This window comes from Protomyctophum bolini, assembly GCF_963924005.1.
Source record: "Protomyctophum bolini genome assembly, chromosome: 3".
In the NCBI taxonomy this organism is placed as follows: Eukaryota; Metazoa; Chordata; class Actinopteri; order Myctophiformes; family Myctophidae; genus Protomyctophum; species Protomyctophum bolini.
This window is the reverse complement of record NC_137864.1, coordinates 3,178,444-3,199,373: the sequence shown is the minus strand read 5'-3', so window position 1 is coordinate 3,199,373 and position 20,930 is coordinate 3,178,444. Positions and strand designations below refer to the sequence as shown.

The following is a 20,930-nucleotide window of genomic DNA, read 5'->3' as shown; positions in this document are numbered from 1 at the left end:
CAGTGATTGCCCCCTTTCTTGCATCATAGAAAAATACATTTTATATAATATAGGAATAGTAACAATCATTGCCTTTTTATCTTGTTTTAATTGCAGGTTAAAATGAATAGCATAAATAAATAATACGTATTTTACGGTATCAAATACTAAAATACATTTACAAATATCTACCATAAAAAATGGACCAAATAAATAAATATAAAAATAAATACATTTGATAATAGTGTAAAACACTGAGTTTGCTATCTCAAAGTGGTAGGCTACTAGTACCACCAGTGGTACCAGTAGGCCTACCAGTGGTTGGGAACCTCTGCTTTACTTCACTGGGATTTATGATGATCCTCACCATCTGCTGCTCCAGGACATGGTGTGACAACCCCTTGAAGTACAACTGCAGCTTCCTGCTCTGTGTCTTCCGATTTGTTAAACTTTCGTACTAGCCCTTCACTTTTTGGATTCATTGTGCAGAAAACGGTAAGAAGCGTTCCTTGTGGAAACATATGCAGCGTTTCTGAACCGCGGTGGGAGGTGCCGTGGGTGTGAGCTCATCTCGGAGCTCAAGCGCTCAGCCTCTCAGTTTTCTGCCCCCTCAATGTCGTAACTCTACTCTATGGCTGTGACAGAATTTGTTGAAGATGGGGCACTTCAATATCAGCAACTGATTTGAATACCTGTACATAATTATTTGTAGCTGCAATTGACACAACTTTTTATACTTTACACAATTTTCAAGTTATCAATCCATAATACCGTCACTAGCTAATAACGGCATGGATTGATATTATATTTACATTTATGAACAGGCATCATGCAGGGCCGCATATCATATGTCGGACCCCGGAAGTGATTGAACAGAAACAGCTGACTGACTGCTGAAGGTGAGAACAGTTTGTTCATTATGGCTTACAGTGACATTAATTTAAATCCCTTCAGAAATGTAGATATATTGATATTTACTTACCAGTGCAGACATGTAGTTTTTCTTCATAGACGGGTGTAGAGCGCGCGCGCGCGCGTGTGGACTGTAGAGGGGGATTCCGATTACCATTAACGCATCAAAAGTAATATCAACAAACTATACTAGTACTATATAATAACATTAACTATATTAACTGTAATATAGTGGAACTTAGTGCCTATATGTTCTCTCAGGCAAATCCTCTGTTAAAAATAGACCCTATGTTCCCTCAGCAAAGCATCATATCATCGTTCCATAATGTGCTGTTGGGGTCACCGTTACGTTACAGCCTTTATAATGCATTATATAAAATGTATAATGTGCTTGTTTGTGAGGTATGGAGGTAGATAACTATAACACTCGTTATAAAGGTTTATAATCATGTATGACAACTTAAAACAAGGTTTATAACACATTATAAGTGCTGGTCATAATGCATTATAAGCTCAGTGGAACAGCACATTTTAAGTACTTTAACTTATACTTATGTTATGTATGTATGTGTGTGTGTGTGTGTGTGTGTGTGTGTGTGTGTGTGTGTGTGTATATATATATATATATATATATATATATATATATATATAATGTGTGAGAGTGACTAGATTATCACGACTCCACATTACACTAAAGTTTCCTTTTATTTATATGCATAAACACAGGCTTTATGTTCCGTCAATTTCAGATAACTGATCGATAGGGCTTATTTCCCTGTAAATAAATGGTGGTCACTGCATTTGAAGACAGTGTGCGGTTGTTTTCCTTGTTCATATTTGGGGCACCGTACCCTCTCCTACGCACCTGTCGCTTGTAGGTGTGCAAAAGCTTTGCTTTTCACAGATAACTGATCGACAAATTTTATAGAAAACGTTAGTGGTAAGATATTGAGTTATTATAATGACTTTCAACCTCATACAATGTTGAGAGTGAGACTATTTAGAAAATAGAAATTTGTCCAGATGTGCAGTTTGTGCACACAGACACTCAGATAACCATCAGAATGCAGCGTTCACAAAATGTTGTAGTGGCCCAACTGAATTTGGTCATCAACTACAACACCATTAAGTTAATCAGTGCCTTGCCTGTGACCATTTCTGGCCAAGTTGTTGTGGTGCTGTGTGAATTTGTTTAGAAGTTACTCACCTTTTTGTGATTTTGGCCTATTTGGCTAATACAATTTAATCAGTTCTTCCTTAGCCAATGACAAGCTCACACAAAGGATCTTTGTTTACTGTAGATATCTCGCAAAAAATATCTAACGGACAAGACAGACAGACAGACAGACAGACAAGACAAGAGTCAAAACATTACATATTCATGTTCCCTCATTTTGGGATGAGGGAACATTTTTGTACACTCAGAGTTAAATAAACCCATAGATCAAAGTATTATCAAATAAGGGTCCGTGGAATAGGCTATTTCATATCAAACTGAGGGTCATTAAAAAAAAGAAAAAAAAGAAAAGGTAAAGGTAAGGACAAGTTGACAATCATTTACCATCATATCAGTTCAGCCCTAGACAAGTGGTATAACTATATGCTCTTTTTGTTGTCGTTTTTTATCGTTGGTTGTGCAGCCGTGTCCTACACCGCCATGCATCATGGGCCTCTGGCAGAACTATAAGGTGCTAATTGTTATGGGAACGAGTCTGGGTCTCATCCACCTGGGCTGGTACGCTCTGAAACTCAACCCGGAGCTCTACAAGCACAAGCAGGACTACGTCCCCGAGCCGGGCATCGTGAGCTACGTGACCTCTTCTGCCAAGGCAAAGTAGACGGGCGTCCACTGTGAGTTTTTATCACCGGTATCATCTTTTATTTTTATTTTATTTTTATGGGCAATACGCCAATATGATATCGATATTATGATATGAGGCTAAGTATTGGATGGATATTGGAATATTCTGATATGACGTGCATGTTTTTATTTTAATTATTTTTAATGTATTTACTTATTTATGACTCTAAGGGTTAAGCCCTATTTTATATTTTAAAATGTCAAACGATTTGCAAAAAAATTGCAGAACTACTTGGGGGGAAAAAATTGCAGCCCAACTTGGAAAATGTAAGACAATCGATATTATCGTTAGGGTAAAATAAGTTGCAGTGCAATATTTGGTCGAACTGTTTGTGATGTTGGATTTAGTCCATTATTCTCCATGAGGCTCATTTGGCTCTAGAATTATAAACAAGGTGAGATGATCGAATACTGGAAAGCTCGCCTCAAAACACAGTCACCCCGCTCAGTATTCCCAAACGTAACCTAAACTATGCTTCAACAGTTAAACCAAACCTTATTCCTATAACCTTGTCCTTAACCTCAGTAAAACGGTGCCTCAAACCTAACCCTATTCCTAAACTTAACCCCAGTAAAACTATGCCTAACCCTAAACTTATTCTCAGTAAAACCAACCCCCCCACCAAGTGCTCAGTGTGAGGTTGGCGAAAGAAAAACACTGCAGTACCGGATCTGAAATTGATATAAAGTGGATGTGACGACGCCACTTTTGTCTTTACAGTCGCGACAATGTGTCCTAATACATCAAAATAATCAAAGTATATCTTATCTTGCTGCTCATCAGAAATATCTTTTCGTGACGGAAATGACAGATGACAGCTTCCGTTCTTGGCTTTTCGGGATGTGTAGTTCCAAACTCTATATAGCATTTGGAGTAATTGTCCCTACGGGTGAGGTAATATATGGGTAATTGTTACAAAGGCTCGACACCATCATTTGGATCTCCAGATGGGAAAGGAAAGGAAAGGTACTATGTTTACCCAGGGTAACTGGACTAAGCTCAAGAACTTGTTTACAGCCAGGCCCTGCTCATAGAACATTTCATGGTAGGGGGTTCAATGCCTTGTCCAAGCCTGCCCGGCTTGGACAAGGCATTGAACCCCTACCATGAAAACCTAACCCTTCAGCGGTGGTAATTTTAACGTGCCGGTCCGAGGTATTTACAACCCAGATACCTTGCCACCACCAAGACCACCGTTCCAATTACACGTGTTAGACATCCCGGTTTAAGTTCTAATCGGACACCACTGAGGCGAGCCCCCTAACCTGACCTTTGAATAACAGTCCTTATCGATCTATAGTCTAAAATAGAAAAGGGGGAAGCAATAAACTGACACCGTTCTAGTTTATTGTTATCCTTACATAAATTAGATATTTAAAGCTAGGGGATTTATTTGAATTTGAGTGTAGCACTGGCGTTACATACTATAAGACAAACACACTTGGAAATGGGAAATAGAATTCGTAGTTATTTGTATTGCATTTGTATTGTGTGTTTGAGCTGAAAGGCTCTTTTAATCAATCAGGCACCTTAATTCAAGTAGTTTTTTTTAATGTGTCATGTGGTCTACCTGCAAAGCCTTTGTGATCTACGAGTATGTTTATACAATATAACTAGTACATGTGCAGTGGTTGGAGGTGGTCTCTCCACTCCATTTAGACCCATTTAGAATAATGCCAGGTACATTATTTGAAGCATGCTACATGAAACCAGATTGGACATTATAGATTTAACCACTTAAATAATGTCAACAAATCACAACAAATCTAATAAATGGGTGATCTACAAGCTCACAATGCGTCACAAATCACAATGCATCATGAGCTTGTTGATCCCATATTATATTCACAGCACTAGGGAGTCCGGACACTATAGGGTTCATTTAGTTTGCACATCGTTGCAATTACCTCTCTCCGTCACGAGAGGGAGACAAAGTCAATGAAATGAATGGCGTGAGTCTTACAGTACTAGAGTCATGTACAAGCACTGGTTCTCACCATTGGGTCTTGGGATGAATTGAACAATGTGGACCCTGTTGTAAACAAGTGTAATGCTTAATTGGGTCGTCCACTCACAGTTAACAGTCTTTGTATTGAGTTTGTGCTTGAAATGTACTGTAATTCTACAAACTGTTAATACATATTTCAATCAATCAATCAATTTCAATCAAAGGGACCATTGGGTCCTAATGGAGCCGTGACAGGCCTTTAACTCTGAGATTGGTGTCCCGTGTGAAGTGAGGGGCGCTATTTAGCTATTGAAAAATCGAAGAACGACCGACATAGAAACATAGCTTTTTCAGAAAACTGTCAGGATGTAGAAGAACATTTTTAGAATCTGATCTCAGGTCAGAATGGTTAAGACACGCAAAATACAGCCCCACAGTGTATGCGGTAGAAAAAAGTAAAGTGATGGTCGTTTTATTGTGCTTCTCTTCATAGAGACGACATGAAGTCTCAGAGCTGGATGAGGAAGAACTGGCTGTGGGTGGCCGGAGGGACGTTCCTGGCGGTCCACCTGGGCACCTGGCTCATGCAGAGGACCATGAAGAGTGTGGTCCGCTCTGAGGTGGCCACTGAAGGACAAAACGCCTCAAGACTGACCCCAGGTCAGTCGGCGTTCTGGAAGGGTAACCGGAAGAGTGACGACAAAACACCTCAAGACTGACCCCAGGTCAGCCGGCGTATAACCGGAAGAGTGAAAAGTCTGGTGCACCTTTTTTTTTCTTAAAAAAAAAAATATATATAGAAAATGAGGAATAAATGTATGCTTTGGCTATTTTTTAATAGCCAACGCAGAAATGTAAAATTTACTCTGACGCTTTCCCAGTTTTAATGGGTTATGCCTAATATTTCAACAATTGCTATACAAAACCTGTGGATATGGTCGTTATGGCATAAACGATAAGCTGAAGGGTACATTTATAGGTCTGGTTAATGAATGTACTTTGCATGTTCAAATCATTGTATACTTTACATTAGTTCAGACCAATTTTCCAAAGCATACTTTTTATTCATTTTTGGAAGAAAATAGCCTATTTCACGTTGAGGTGGCCAAGACTTCTCAGGTGCCCCAATCTTGCTTGTATCATCCTGGACTGGAGAGTGGAGAGGACAGACTTCTGTGACATAATACTGTTTTTTATTCAGGGCCAACGTGGGGAAAACGATGTGCAGTATAATGCATTGTAAACACTTCAATGATCTGTCACCGGTCATGACAAAGTAATTGCAAAAGTGAATAATTACTTTCAGTAAAGTTTTTTTTTTTTTTATGTTTTCAGCGGTATGACATTATCAATAATAAATGGTGATTCATAATCCATGGGCGGAAGCTTTGTTACTGCTGTCTGCTGTATTTTAAAATCATCACCTTTTCCTTGAGTTTTATAGTTATTGATGGTAAAAGATTTTTTCAATTATTTTTACTTGGGGATTGAGGAAAATGAAAGACAACTGACTTTAAAAGTAAAAATCACACCTGTGTGAAGTGAGGGGCGCTCACTGTACATCATCATCACAGACTTCTTACTGACAGTTGAGAGTTGGAAGCCTCAACAACATAATATATTATTATATCTTAATTATAACAACATATCAATGTACGTTTGTGTTACGCAGTGCTTGTGTTTACACTATGACGTAAAATTGTCCATTGTCATTTTGTCAATGGGAATTTAATGTTTGTGTACGACAACTTTTTTGCACACACACTAAAAGCTGGACATAGGACACACACACACACACACACACAGGGAGGGGGAGAGAGTGCACGAACTTATAACAGATTGTGTAACAGTGGAGTGGATCTCCTGGGTAAATTAATACATTATGCAACATATAAATGTTGACTGGTCAGGTGGAATAATGAGATGCAAAATAACAAGATTCAGATTGTGTAGGACAAAGTTTTTGCACACACACACACACACACACACTAAAAGCTGGACATAGGCGCTTCTCAACATGTGTGTGTGCGCGCACACACACACACACACACACACACACACACAAATAGATATATACATACACACAGTATATATAACCTTCAAATAAATACAAATATACACTTTGGTTATAGCCAGCCTTGTTTTGGAAAGCCTAAAAACCTTACAAAGGGTGTGTACTGTAGTTGAAGGCTTTAATAAATAACTGCTTTCTAAGATAAGATAAACCTTTATTGATTCAGGTGGGGAAATTCAGACGTCGTGGCAGCTGTGATCGATTGGGCCAGTCAGTCAGTCACCAATTTGACTTCTTAAGCCTTTAAGGCTACTTATTTATTTATTTTCACTTTAAAAAATAGGTACAGGTAAGAGTAAAGAATATATGATAAATTAATACTACTGTATATATACATTAGCCTTTTCGTATTCATTTTGTATAGGAGTCCAAGCTGCTTCTTTTCACCTGACGGGGGATTTTCCGTAGCGCGTGGAAGGAACACGTTATTCTGACCAGTTCCTTTCCCCCTCCATCAGGCGCCCCGGCTGGCCAGGGGGGAATGTTTTGTGTATACTTCTGTTAGGGAACCCTGCCCTCTTCCATTTTTTGTTGTAGCCGTCGGATTGGAAGTTATTTGTGGACATAATACTCGATGAAGCTGGGTTGATAATGGCCACAGTGTTGTTGATAGCATTCCTTTCCTCTGAGGAGATGAAATCAGACACTCATATCGTTTGCCCCATCGGCGTACTGATGAAACCTAAGCTATAGCCTTTCACACAAAGATTACTTTGATTTCATTAGAATAACGAGGGTTCAGCCACGTGATGACGCCATGTATAGTGTCGTCTGTTCACAGGAGAAAAGGAACGACCGCTTTTCTGGCCTTGGGATAATCCTCAAATTTGTGATGGTAGTCCCTAGAAGAGAAGAACACAACCGTTTCAGTTTATGCGACAATGTTTACAATTGAGAAAAAAGTAGAATAGGCACTCTAGTTACATGGGGAAAGAACGTCTCGACCCTAGTCCAGGGATCTCCTTCAGGTTAATATTGACTTGAAGACGAAGATGATGCCTAGAGGGTGAACATGTCCTGTTCTCTTTTCTATTTCTACTTTTCCTTTAACTTAATGGCCCAGCTAGCACCCATGGTCGAAATCGGGTCCATGTGCGTAAATGGTAACTGGTGCATTTATATAGCGCCTGCATTACATTCACCCATTCACACACTGATGGCAGCGGAAACCATGCAAGGCACCAACCAGCACATCAGGAGCAATTAGGGGTTCAGACTTCAGAGTCTTGCTCAAGGACACTTCGACACTAACTCTGGGGGAGCCCGGGTTCGAACTGGCAACCTTGCGGTTTACCATCCAGCCACTCTGAGCCACCGCCGACCCATGCGTATATCTAAAGCTCCACTATGTCACTTTTTTCTACCCCGGATTTGAACCCGGCTTCCTGCAGAGTGCTGACATTTATTTACTTTTTACCATTGAACTGATAGAGCCTGCCTGCTTGCTCAGGGGGAATCTTGACCTTAATCGAATCCTGAGCATCAGGTCAAAATGTGTATCAGATCCTGTGTCTAGGTGAGACATGATTTGACACGATCTACATACATTTCTCAATAAAAGAGCACGGGATGTGAGGTTTCAATGAATGTGCAGGTTTGATGTTAACCAAACTAAATTGCATTGTTAAATAAATTATAAATCGACAACAGCTCAGACAACGGCGATGAAAAACTACCGCACACGCACACCATCTTAAAATGTAGAAATGTATTAAAAGTGACAAAATGGTGATGACTCACAACAAGTGATAAGATCATACACAGTTGTGTTTGAAAGAGATTTGGGGTTTTGGGAGCTCTATAAAAACCTAAAATAAATCACCCATAAATTTCAGTCATCTATAACGTCTAATCGTCTATGACGTATGACTACAAATGTGTGAGCTTTCTGCGGGATCCAATTAATTTAGCTATTGAAAAATAGCAGATCTACAAGCTCATAGCGCGTGCTACGAGCTTGTAGGTCTGCTATTTTTGAAAGATCGTAAAAATGTGGCGCAAATCTTTGAATATGTATTCTTTCAAAGTGAATGTTTTTTCTAAATGTCTAAATGGGTTAATGTGGTTAAAGGTAGAGTAAGTGATTTCACTTAATTCAAATATCACTTATTTTTTTGTTTTGTTGTGATAATCCTCTCTACTATAGAGTGTGCTGACCATATAAGGAGTTCCTCCCTGTCCCCAGTTAACCCCTGGGGGTCAAAAAACCTTAGGTTTCGTTTTTGACTCTCTATCCTGATTGGACGAAGGCTTAGGTCCCACAGCCAAAAACGAAACCTAAGGTTTTTTGAGTGAAATCACTTACTCTACCTTTAACCATTTATTCCTAAACCATGACGTGATGAGGTAAGTCAGAAGGTTTACCTGTGATGGTGGTACGCCCGCGGTCCGATGGAACAGATGGTGAAGAGGGCAAAGGAGAAGGTCGGTAAGGACCACGTGGCTATGGCATATCCCACCCACTCCACCATCTCTCCGAAGAAGTTGGCACCTGAAACGTACTCAAACATCCCCCCTGAAGTCGAGAGGAAAAGTGTGAATTAACGTGTACGTTGTGACCTTAGAGTATATATGAATAGAGACGGCACCCAGAGGAAACCCTGAGTTCACGACGGCAGCACGTTCGTGCGCGTTCGTGCACGTTCAACGGCAGCGCGTTCATGTGTTTGGGGCAAATCCATCCCAGAATGCACTCTGTACCTCCTACCCGGAAGGAGGAGTGAAATCGCCTCATGCGCTTTTGAGCAACTTAATGCAAGTGGATGGAAGGAGAATTCGGGTGCCATCTCTATTCATATTGTGGCAAACCAGGGGAAACAGCCAGGCCTATTCCCCACAGAATGAGGCTGCGGGGGAGGTGATAGAGGGAGTAAATCACCCTGTACAGGTATTGCAGCCAATGGGAGCCTGGACATGGACGCACCTGCAGCCGGTAAGGCAATCACCAGAAGCTTTTAAAGAGCCGACGCCCAAGCTGTGTGGTGAGTCAGTTTGAACTAATGGAGGAGTGAGGAAGGAGGAATCACTCTGTTCATGAGCACCCTGGGCAAGAGCCGCAAGACCTAAGCTGAAAAGACTATCAGCTGAAGTTGCGGGATTTTAGCGGAAGTGAAATCGTTGATGCTTTAACAAATCAGTTTACATTCTCCGCCAATGAATCATGAAGTGTTGTGATTGGTCGGGGAAAATATCTTATCCGGGGGAAATTCATTTGACGGCTGTTCCGGAGGATACAACCGCCGATAGCTTCTCTGACTTTAGGTTGTGACCAGGCTTTTCTTTTCGCAGATAAGTAAGCCTGGGACCGAGGCTAGTTCATGAGGAGGCTGGTGTGAGGGAGATCTCACAAGCCGACTGAACTCCACAAGGGAGAGCCTACAGCACTCTCCCCCAACTAAAGTAGTCACTAGCTCTCTCTCTGCTCTGCCCACAGGACTGCATGTGAATAGAAGCCCAAGCCCCTGACAAGAGGAACCCTGTGTTGACGTTTTGCCCCCGTTTTCCCCTTTCCATAACACTTTAATAAAAGACAATTTAAGTTCATGTTGAATCTGACTGAGCCTCTTATTTTATTGTGAATCTGTGCCTATTCTCCCCTGGGTTGCCACAATATACAGTATACTCTAAGGTTGTGACGTGTGGAATACTTTCTGTGTTGCTCTGGTGCCTGTGGGTGGGGCACTCGCATCGTGAGCAGTGCGATCTGAGTGAGACACACGAGACGACCGTATAACATTTTGGCAGGCAGACAGCGATTGACCTTTGGCCCCACTGTGTGTTATTGAGGCGCGGCTAGCCCCTCCTGTATGTCCAGCTTTGAGTGTTTGTGTGAACGCAAACGTCGAAGACAAAAGTGTGTAAACTCAAACATTGTGTAAACACAAACACTGAAGACAAAAGTGTGTAAACACAAACATTTAAAGACAAACGTGTGTAAACAAACATTGAAGACAAAAACCGAGGACGCAAATTGTGAATGGTCGGCGTAATGTTAGTTAGTTAGTTAGTTTCATTTATTGTCCACGTGGTATCATTTAGTGCCTTAATAATGGCATTTAAATGTTATGGTTAGCTTTTGGTACTTTGTACCGTCTACCAGAGGGAAGTCGGTGTACAAAGTACCAAAAGATAACCGTAATTTTTTTTTTTTTAATTCCTTCATCCCAAATGCCATTGGGTGGGAGATATGTGCCATTTGTTGAGAATTAAATGATGTATGATGACGTATGATGATGATAAGAGCGTTGCTCACTTCACACGGGTGTGATTTTTTACCCCATGCTGGGCATGTAACGTGGGCGTGTGTAATCGGTCCATCACATCACGTTAAGGGAAACTTGACGTGATTCAACCCACGAAGCTGGGTTGAATCACGTTAAGGGAAACTTAACGTGATTCAACCCACGAAGCTGGGTTGAAAACACAGAGGTAAAAATCAGTGATCAGTGAGTTTCATGGCCTCAAAGCACAGGCGCAAACGGCACTTCTGCATACTACGCGTCTAGGACTTGGACAACCGAACCGCGCACAAAGTGTAGGCCTATACTTAAAACCCATTTCGGCCTGACGTCGAAAAAAAAAAAAAACGTTTGCTCTGAAAGAATATATATTCAAAGATTTGTGCCGCATTTTCACGACTTTTCAAAAACAGCAGACCTACAAGCTCGTAGCGCTATGAGCTTGTAGATCTGCTACTTTTTCAATAGCTAAAGTATAACATAATGCTGAGTTAAAACACCAAAAGGAGTTCCCGTCCAGAATGGGTTAACTCTTCTCAATTGTATATAACAATGCAATAGGAGCCACAATCATAATGCTACAATACACCACACTAAGGCCCCTTTTTCCACCGGTTGGTTCCCAATGGGAACCGGTTCAGTTCTTTTCCACCGGTTAGTTCCCAATGGGAACCGGTTCAGTTCTTTTTGGTTTTTAGTCCATGAGCCAGAGCTCCATGGGAGCAAACTATACCCTATATATAATTTTTTTTATAGGATCAATACAAGTAAATTAATACATGATAACCCTTCCACAGTAGTAGCTTTTTCATATTTTCGATTTCCTATACTTTTTCCTCATTTGCATATTTAAAAATGTAAAATTTAAATCATTGTCTTCGTGTAAGTACTCAATTGGGGAAGTTTAATGGTGATAACATTCTAATATAGGTATGGTTTTGCTCCACTCAATTCATAGTTAACGTTTCAACTTTGGAGCTCTGGCTCATAGACTATAAAAACCAAAAAGAACTGAACCGGTTCCCTTTGGGAACCAACCGGTGGAAAAGGGGCCTAAGTGAAACTGGATCAAGAGGGTGTGACCTGTGTGCTGCTTGGCACAGGAGTTACATTTCACATGTTTAGAATGACTTGACCTAGAAACGTATGTGAGACCAGGGGGGGATACTACAGTTCACACACTGGCATATACCCTAAGGACAGTCTCGCAAGTCCCACAGCTCAGAACAAAGCCACTAGGACACTAGGACAGTCCTTTGTGCTATAGTAGCCATCGGGCTCCACAACCAACTCTGAAGTCTGAACCCCAGACTGACCTGACCAACATGTTCTGTTCTTGGATACAGAGTCCCAGAGGGTGGGCACGAGTTAAGGGCAGTCCATGTACTGTCTTCCGACCATCAAACTTTTCGTCGGAAAGCGGCCGGTACAACTACAACATGACGTCACTCGCAACTTCTGAAAACACATTCCTCCAATTTTTTGTTCTGAAAGCTGTGCTCCCAGATGTTGTGACTCGCCGAACTGTACTTTGGAGAAAAAATAAAAGTCTGATCTTTCCGACGAAAAGTTCGGTGGTCGGAGACAGTATGGACCGCCCTTTAGTCCGATGTCCCGTCAGTCCGACATACATGCTGTTAGGTTAGGTTTGGGGTTAGGGTTACTAGTAGTGTCAGACAGTCAGGACTTCAGATCAAAAAACGGCAGAAAACGGCAGGTTACAACACTTTTGTTGTTGTTTTTCTTCTTTGTAATTATTTGTTTGGTCCAAAATATTGTGTTTGTTGTCATGACAAGAGTTGGCTTTGTACGACGCTTAAGGTCTTTAAATGAATACGTTTTGAAATGTCTATGGGAAAAATGCATTGGGAACTATTTCCTGGGCCTGGCGTCGTCATGAAAGGGGGCGGGACTGCGACGCTCTATAGGTCAGGTGAGGCGTGAACGGCTGTTTTGATGCGCGGCGTTCACAGACGGTGTGTGTAGCCCTTGAGTCAGGCAGCTACAGGCCGTTAACTATAACACTATAACACACACTGAATTTATCCATGGGAATCGATACATTTTTATCTTAATTTTCCCTCATCTTATTTCCATACATTCCTTACCTTGGGGAATCCTGTAGACAATTTCTCCAGGTTTTCTCAACCTGCGAAGGATGTGGTCACTGTGGATGTTGATGGCCATTCCCACTAGAAACACCAGAGAACCTATACAGCAAAAAAAATGAGTTACAGTAGCTTACTGTATTTCTTTCCCTTTTCTGGATCAAGGCCCACTTGAAAATCTCGAAAGCATTCACGGATGTGACCACATGACATTATGTTGTGTTCAGATGGGTGGGCCGTTTTCAGAAAAAAACCCCCATTATTTTATCATAATTGACCACTTAAGACCTATACTTTGATATACACAACTCATCACAACTCGTCGCAACACGTCAGCTTACAGATTTGCTATTTTTGCTGACTGTTCGGACACTATTTAACTGCAATTTTAACCACTAGACGTGTACGTGCCCGTCACAGTCGGCCACCGTCCTACTTGGGAAGGATGCAACTTGGGAACCTAATGATATACGTTGTCATGTATGTGCCTGTGTGTGTGTGAAGACTGCAAACTGAAAAGTGTACTTGGCAATCAATTCGGCCCACCGGCAGAGCCTGATTGGTTGAGCCTCAATTGGCAGAGGCAGAGAGAAATTGCACAGGTGAAAGGAGTTGGCCTCATTAGGCCCACTGGCAGAGCCTGAGCAGAGCCTTTTGTGGCGGTTCTGGAGAACCGTGGGTCCGACCGACTCGATACCTGGCACTGCGCTCCCTGTGGGGGTGTGGAGCGCGTGTACTGTCGAATGTGAAGTATGTGGGTCAAACGGTTCTCGAGTTGCGTGCGTTACAACCGTACACGCACGCACGCACGCACACACGTACGCAGAGACGTGGCGCATCATATAGTAGACGCACGTTATGTATCATGCACCATACATGACCTCTTTTTCTGCTTCTCCGTTCTTGAAACTGCGATGGTGGAGATTGTACGACAAAGTATTTTACACCTGTAGACCTGTGACGTGACAACGTTGAGCTTGAGGTGAGCTAGGGTTCACGTATAACAGGTTACGTGTGTGTGTGTGTGTGTGCTGCAGCAGTTAGCAGGATGCTGACCCCTTGATCCAACCCTTGATGCTGAGTGTCAAGCAGGGCCATTATTTTTACAGTCTTTGGTATGACCCCCGGCCGGGGATTGAACCCCGACCTCCCAGTCTCAGGGCGGACACTCTAACCACAAGGCCACTGAGCTGGTAGAGAGGGAGAGTAGCGCCCTGCAGGATTACAGCTGAGCTTATAGGCATTTGGCACCGGGTGAGAAATGTTATGTATTGCAAAACGTGGGGTGAAAAAAAAGAAGGCAGATATATTATGTATGGACGCAAACGTGGAGACGTTATGTGATATATCCGTGTGATTTAGCACTGAGATAAAAATGTTATTTCAGGTCAGTGTGTGTGACGGTATAGGAAAGCTCCGGCTTTATCTTCAGCATTGTGATGTCACGTTCTTATGAATGCAATCTGAGAACCCATCTGCAACGTAAGTCATGAACAGTCTGTCTCGACAGACTATCATGAACGTGATGCTGCGATCTTGTCGAGCCAGACAGTATATCTCTCACTCGTCTCAATCTAGCGTTTATCAACAGAAACCAAGCACCCAAGCAGAGTTGCAAAGTTGACCGATCCCTTTCTGCTGACTTGCTGAGAACTATTTGTAATCATAATGATATGGTAAATTATTTATCCGAAGTGCCTTACAGTCACAAACGCACATTGTCATTCACACACCGACAGCGGTGGAAATGTCAATCCTGAGCCACTATACCGCCCCATCTTCAAATTGGTTATTTTAACGAAAGATCTTTAAAATGTTTGAATATCTTAACTCCAAATCTTTTCTGATGGAGGTCCGCGGCAAAAAAAAAAGAAAAAAAAGAAATCCTTACTCTGAGAGTGTACAGATGGAATGTACACTCTCGGAGCCGCTATAATAGGAACAGTAATGTACTGTAGACCCAACGTACCAGCGGCCAGTCGTGTGTAGGTCGTCCAGGAGTGCTGGTAGTGAACACAGTGCAGCAGGTAGTGGCTCTGTAGGAAGGCGTTGACGGAGCAGAACGTGACGGAACACGCCACGATGTGCAGCGGCGTCGGACGCCCTCTGGTCAGCAGGCCATACACGAATGTCCTGACAATTGACAAAAACACACACACACACACAGTCTGTATGACGCCCTCTGGTCAGCAGGCCATACACGAATGTCCTGACAATTGACAAAAACACACACACACACACACACACAGTCTGTATGACGCCCTCTGGTCAGCAGGCCATACACGAATGTCCTGACAAATGACAAACACACACACACACACACACACAAACAGTCTGTATGACGCCCTCTGGTCAGCAGGCCATACACGAATGTCCTGACAAGGGACAAACACACAAACACACACAGTCTGTATGACGCCCTCTGGTCAGCAGGCCATACACGAATGTCCTGACAATTGACAAACACACACACACACACACAAACAGTCTGTATGACGCCCTCTGGTCAGCAGGCCATACACCAATGTCCTGACAAACACACACACACACACACACACACACACACACACACACACACAGTCTGTATGAGCGTCGACGGCTCAACAACATGCACGCATATCCACTAGGGCTGCAACTAACGATTATTTTCATAATCGATTCATCTGCCGATTATTTAAACGATTAATCGGTGAATCGGATTATGACACTTATTTAGCTATCACCTTAGCAATATATATTTGTTGTTATTTTAGACATGTTCTAACTAACACAAAATATAATGAATTCAAAATTCATGCGACGCACTAAGTTTTTAATCCTCTACTGTAAGTATACTAGAGAGAGACTTGTGGAAGAATGCGACCAACCGTGTCACAACTATAATGTAAACCTGCAGTACAGTACAATGCATTATTAGTGCTCATTGTGTGTGTGTGCTCAAACTGGGTGTGTGCGGCGGCACCCACGCATGGGTGCGTTTCACTCCACAATCATCCACATTTTGGACATGGATAATTAACTGGTATTAAAGCAGTTTTTTTTTGAAGGCCTGGTGGTGCATGCACGCTATATACCTGAGCACGCGACAAGTACATTTTGTGTCACGCAAATTCCTGCTGCTGGCTGCGTCGATTTGAACTCCAGGGAGATTAAATCAAAGTATCACAAATGCCATCCATAATCTCAGACCGCATTCCTGCAGGCTATGGTGTGTGTGTGTGTGTGTGTGTGTGTGTGTGGGGTGTATAAATACATAGAAATAATGTGGTTCACTCACCACACTCTCGACCACCCATTCATTACTGGGACAAGTTTCTTCGCTCCCTAATGTCAAAATCCATTAAGGGCCGGGCGGGGAGGTAACCTTGTGTTTGTAGCGTTTAATAACAGGCTGTAAACCTGACATTCCAAAGGCATGTAATCATGGAACCATATTATGCTCCGTGGTCCTGTATACCTATGTATCCCTCAGCCGTGGTTTGGTTAAGACAACATAATCAGAGTGGCACATAATAATCCCTGTATGAGGGTGAGTTCTTTCTGTCAATCTTGTTGCCTGCAGTCCCCTAACCGCTAGTTTATGAACCTCCCCGACCTTTTAGATACCCCAGGGGGGGGGGGGGGTCTTCAACGTTTTTCAGGCTAACCTGGCTGGCCCTTTAGCAGAGAGACAGATAAAGCAGGGACCCCCAATCCCCCACTACATATTGTATGAAATTGTATGCCGAACAGATTCAACTTTTTCATAGATTTCATAGATAGCTATACTGTAGCTTCACAGACTTGTTTTTATCATCAGTGTTTAAATGAATGTATATTTTCTTTTGTTTGTCACATCATCGTCTCTATTAATGATGGATTCATGTGTTAATGTGTATCTGCAGTTATTGAAACCACTTATATCCTCAATAGCTTAGTAAACTTGACCTTAATTTGGCTGAGCTTACACTTATGTACATAGGCAACCAGGCCTGGTGAAGAAATGTTTCTATTTTGCCTGTGCGTCTGTGCATGTTCAGTATGTGTGTGTGCGTGCATGTTTGTGTGCATGTTCAGTATGTGTGTGTGCATGTTTGTGTGCATGTTCAGTATGTGTGTGTGCATGTTTGTGTGCATGTTCAGTATGTGTGTGTGCATGTTTGTGTGCATGTTCAGTATGCGTGCGTGCATGTTTGTGTGCATGTTCAGTATGTGTGTGTGCGTGCATGTTTGTGTGCATGCTCAGTATGTGTGCTTGCATGTTTGTGTGCATGTTCAGATGTGTGCGTGCATGTTTGTGTGCATGTTCAGTATGTGTGCGTGCATGTTTGTGTGCATGTTCAGTATGTGTGCGTGCATGTTTGTGTGCATGTTCAGTATGTGTGCGTGCGTGCATGTTTGTGTGCATGTTCAGTATGTGTGCGTGCGTGCATGTTTGTGTGCATGTTCAGTATGTGTGCGTGCATGTTTGTGTGCATGTTCAGTATGTGTGCGTGCATGCGTGTTTGTGTGCATGTTCGTTCCTGTCCTGGACGCCCGGCCACTTAACTCCCCTGGGTTGTGCACACCTGCCATCAATCAACTCAATCAACTGGATCAACTCTCCTGGATGGAAAAAAACCCTGCTCGTCTTCATCACACGATTGTTTAAGCGTCAGCGGCGGTGTCACGCTTCACGAGTCGACGCCTCCATGGTGTAGTCACCAGTAGTTCATGTTTAGATTCCAAGTTTGAGAATAGTAGATCTACAAGCTCACATGTCACACTTTTTCGTGGGTCTTATGTGTGAAAAACACAATTTATAGGGACACGCCACCCAAAGGGGATTTTACTGATATTGCCCAGACTGACAGTGAAGTGACAATTTATGGACTTTCAAGACCTTTTTAATACCTAAAAAGAAATACCATTACTGATATTAAACTACACTATAAAGGACTGGTCAAACATTGGCCATTGGCCCAATTGTCAAATTATAATAAGAGACAGAAATGGTCAGGATAGCTGATCTACAAGCTCACGACTTTATCATGTTCCATTCATTCAATTGGTTCATTCTCAATGTAATCCCCTTCTCGTAATAAACGTCAGTGCATTCATTCGGTCCTGTGTATAGTGAAATCTCTCTTTAAAGGGACACTTTTTGTTATATATGTTAATGACGTTTAGAAGATTTAGAACACTTTCCTGCGGTCTTCATGTGTGTAATAAATAATATGTGGTTTCAGATTATGTTATATTTTTAGCAGTGTCCATGATTTCACAGACACTGATCTCACTTCCTTGCTGGACTACAATTCCCACAATGCTTTGGTGCACTGACTGCTCCTCCTCGGGGGAGGGACGACTTGAGACAACAAAGTATAGTCCAGGAAGGAAGTGCAGAGACCGGTGTCTGTGACATCACGGACATTGCTAAAAAAATCTAAAATATCTAAAACCCACATATTACACACATGAAGACCTCGGGAAAGTGTCATTAACATATGTTAAGTGGTTAAAAGCCACTGTCTCCCCAGCTTTTTCTAGATGTTTTCAAATTTTTACTAAATGTATTTAAATCTCTTTAATTAATATAAAAATGCCATTGCAAATATTTAACCATTGACCTAAAATGTATTTATTATTGCACTTGGCTAAATAGTAAACACTTCTTGTGCATTGAATGTCTATTCTGGTTGTATTTGGAATTTGTGCATTGTTACTTGCCTCAAAATGGCTTCCCAATCACTTGGTTTTTCCTGATGACGACCACACCCCCTGTTGTTGCTCCCCTATCCACACTTTTCCTGGGCTGCGTGTGTGCTCCAGTTCCTGTTGATTTAATTGGATATCATTGATCATCTGACCAGTTTCATTGGCTTTCATTGGATCAGATCGACAGGAACTGGAGCACACACAGCCCAGGAAAAGTGTGGATAAGTGTGTAGTTTGTCCTATGGCTTGTTGTATTCCCTGAAGAAGGCCGAAAGGCCGGTTACTAATAAACATACATGCATCGTGGCTATACGAGTGTGCTGCCTTTTCTCTTTTTTTACCTTTTCAGTGGTTAAAAAGCCATCATATAACAGAAGCACCACAGACCTCTGGACGTAGTGCAGGCAGAAGGTCCAGAGCAGCACGTGTCTCCCCAGGCCGGGCCGCGTGTCGGTGGCGACGAGGAGGAGCGCCGGCACCAGGACGCAGGGCGCCTCCATGACGACCCAGGCCAGCTTAGCGGGGACGGCGGCGGCGACCCCCCCCGGAGGCCGGAGGTCCACGTAGCGCCCGTACGGCGTGCGTTCCCCCCGGGTGGTCTGCTTCAGGAGGTACGCCAGCGCGCCCACCACGAAGCCCCAGCTGAGGTAGTGAACGACGCCGACGCTGCACTCCATTCCTTTTCTCCTTTTTTACAGGTGCTGTACTGTAAGTATATATATAAGCGATATGTTTTTGTTGTTAAAAATGAGTGTAAACTGCCTCCCCCCTGGCCAGCCGGGGGCGCCTGATGGAGGGGAAAGGAACTGGTTGGAATAACGTGTTCCTTCCACGTGCTATACGTCCAACCAGGGAAACTCCCCCCTGTCAGGTGTAAAAGGAGCAACTTGGACACTCAGGCATGAAGGAAGCATGAGTTCAAGTCCGTTGCTCTCCCCTTGTTCCCCATATATGGGGACTATGTTGGTGGAGGGTGTGTAGAGCCCAGGGTCACATTAGATGATTGACACAGGGGTGAAAAATGGGTTACAAAATCGTGGGATAAAAATTATCCCACCCCCCCCCCCCCCCCCCCCCCCCCAAATATGATACCGTCTACAGTGTAGACTATTATGGGCTGTATTTTGCGTGTCTTATAAGTACCAGGTCTTATTACCTATAACTTGAGTAAACTAAAGACCTGGAGGCGTGATCAATGCTCTTTGGCCACTCAGAATAGCCAATTAAATGGCATTGATCACGCCTCCAGGTCTTTAGTTTACTCAAGTTATAGGTAATAAGACCTGGTATACTTAAGACGCGCAAAATACAGCCCTTATGTTACTTATAGTCTGGAGTTGTCCTTGAAGAGCTGAGGGACGATTCCACAAGCGCGGTTTTCTTGAAAAAAACTGTTGCTATAATATCAGTGGTTCTCGAAAATAGCAGATCTACAAGCTCATAATTATCACGGCACGAAGTGATGTGCTGAGCTTATATCTGCTATTTTTGAATAGCCAAAGAGATCTAAAATGACACAGATTTGAATGGGTTTCGCAGGTCGGATACCAATTTCATCCAAGCAGCCGGAGAGAGAAGTTACAGTAAACAACTGACATCGGGAGTGATTGAGACTAATCAAATAGCAGACGTGAAAGTGACTGGACTAATATATAAATAACTGGACTAAATGTATGGTTTCTCTCCCCTGATTGGATAAAATGGCAATCCACCTGGAAAGTCTATGTTTGTATTTTTGTTTTAAGCCCAAATAAATATCACTTACATTAATATCACTTACATTACAGCCCCTTTTAATTGATGCCTCGCTTCTCCTTCATTCAGTATCGCTTCTTGCTTCCTTCTTGCTTCCTTCTTGGTTCCTATAAACTATGTGTATCTACAGCATGTGTGTGGGAGTGTATTTACAATGTCTATTTGCGAGAGAGAGAGAGAGAGAGAGAGAGAGAGAGAGAGAGAGACAGAGAGAGAGAGAGAGAGAGAGAGAGAGAGAGAGAGAGAGAGAGAGAGAGAATGGTGTGTGAATGAGAGTCAGAGTTGCCAGATTTCGCAAGAGAAATAAGCAACCAGGTCTATGAAAACAAGCCCAAAAGAAGCAACTAGACTAGTGCAATCACGAGCACTTATTTAAAC

General features: G+C 42.5%; 1 protein-coding gene and 1 long non-coding RNA gene across 2 annotated transcripts; one reads left to right on the top strand and one right to left on the bottom strand.

The window, feature by feature from the left end:
- Positions 1 to 837: 837 nt before the first annotated feature.
- Positions 838 to 6,086, top strand: LOC308312796. Its single transcript, XR_013963813.1, has 3 exons — positions 838 to 878; positions 2,532 to 2,742; positions 5,195 to 6,086. It is a non-coding gene; the product is annotated as an uncharacterized lncRNA (long non-coding RNA).
- A 404-nt stretch (positions 6,087 to 6,490) lies between these two features.
- Positions 6,491 to 19,497, bottom strand: srd5a2a (steroid-5-alpha-reductase, alpha polypeptide 2a). Its single transcript, XM_080759512.1, has 5 exons — positions 19,185 to 19,497; positions 15,091 to 15,254; positions 13,122 to 13,223; positions 9,140 to 9,290; positions 6,491 to 7,617 (listed from the first exon to the last, which is right to left on the bottom strand). The coding sequence occupies exons 1-5, from the start codon at positions 19,472 to 19,474 to the stop codon at positions 7,551 to 7,553; spliced, it is 774 nt and encodes a 257-aa protein (XP_080615638.1). The 5' UTR covers positions 19,475 to 19,497; the 3' UTR covers positions 6,491 to 7,550.
- Between the last annotated feature and the right edge of the window lie 1,433 nt (positions 19,498 to 20,930).

Bases quoted from the DNA above. Each gene is read 5' to 3' on its own strand.
- srd5a2a (XM_080759512.1), bottom strand. From the start codon at position 19,474: ATGGAGTGCAGCGTCGGCGTCGTTCACTACCTCAGCTGGGGCTTCGTG. The intron at 13,224-15,090 runs GTACGTTGGGTC...TTTGCTGTATAG, and splicing joins CTACACACGACTGGCCGCTG to GTTCTCTGGTGTTTCTAGTG. The intron at 9,291-13,121 runs GTAAGGAATGTA...TCTCGACTTCAG, and splicing joins TGTCTACAGGATTCCCCAAG to GGGGGATGTTTGAGTACGTT.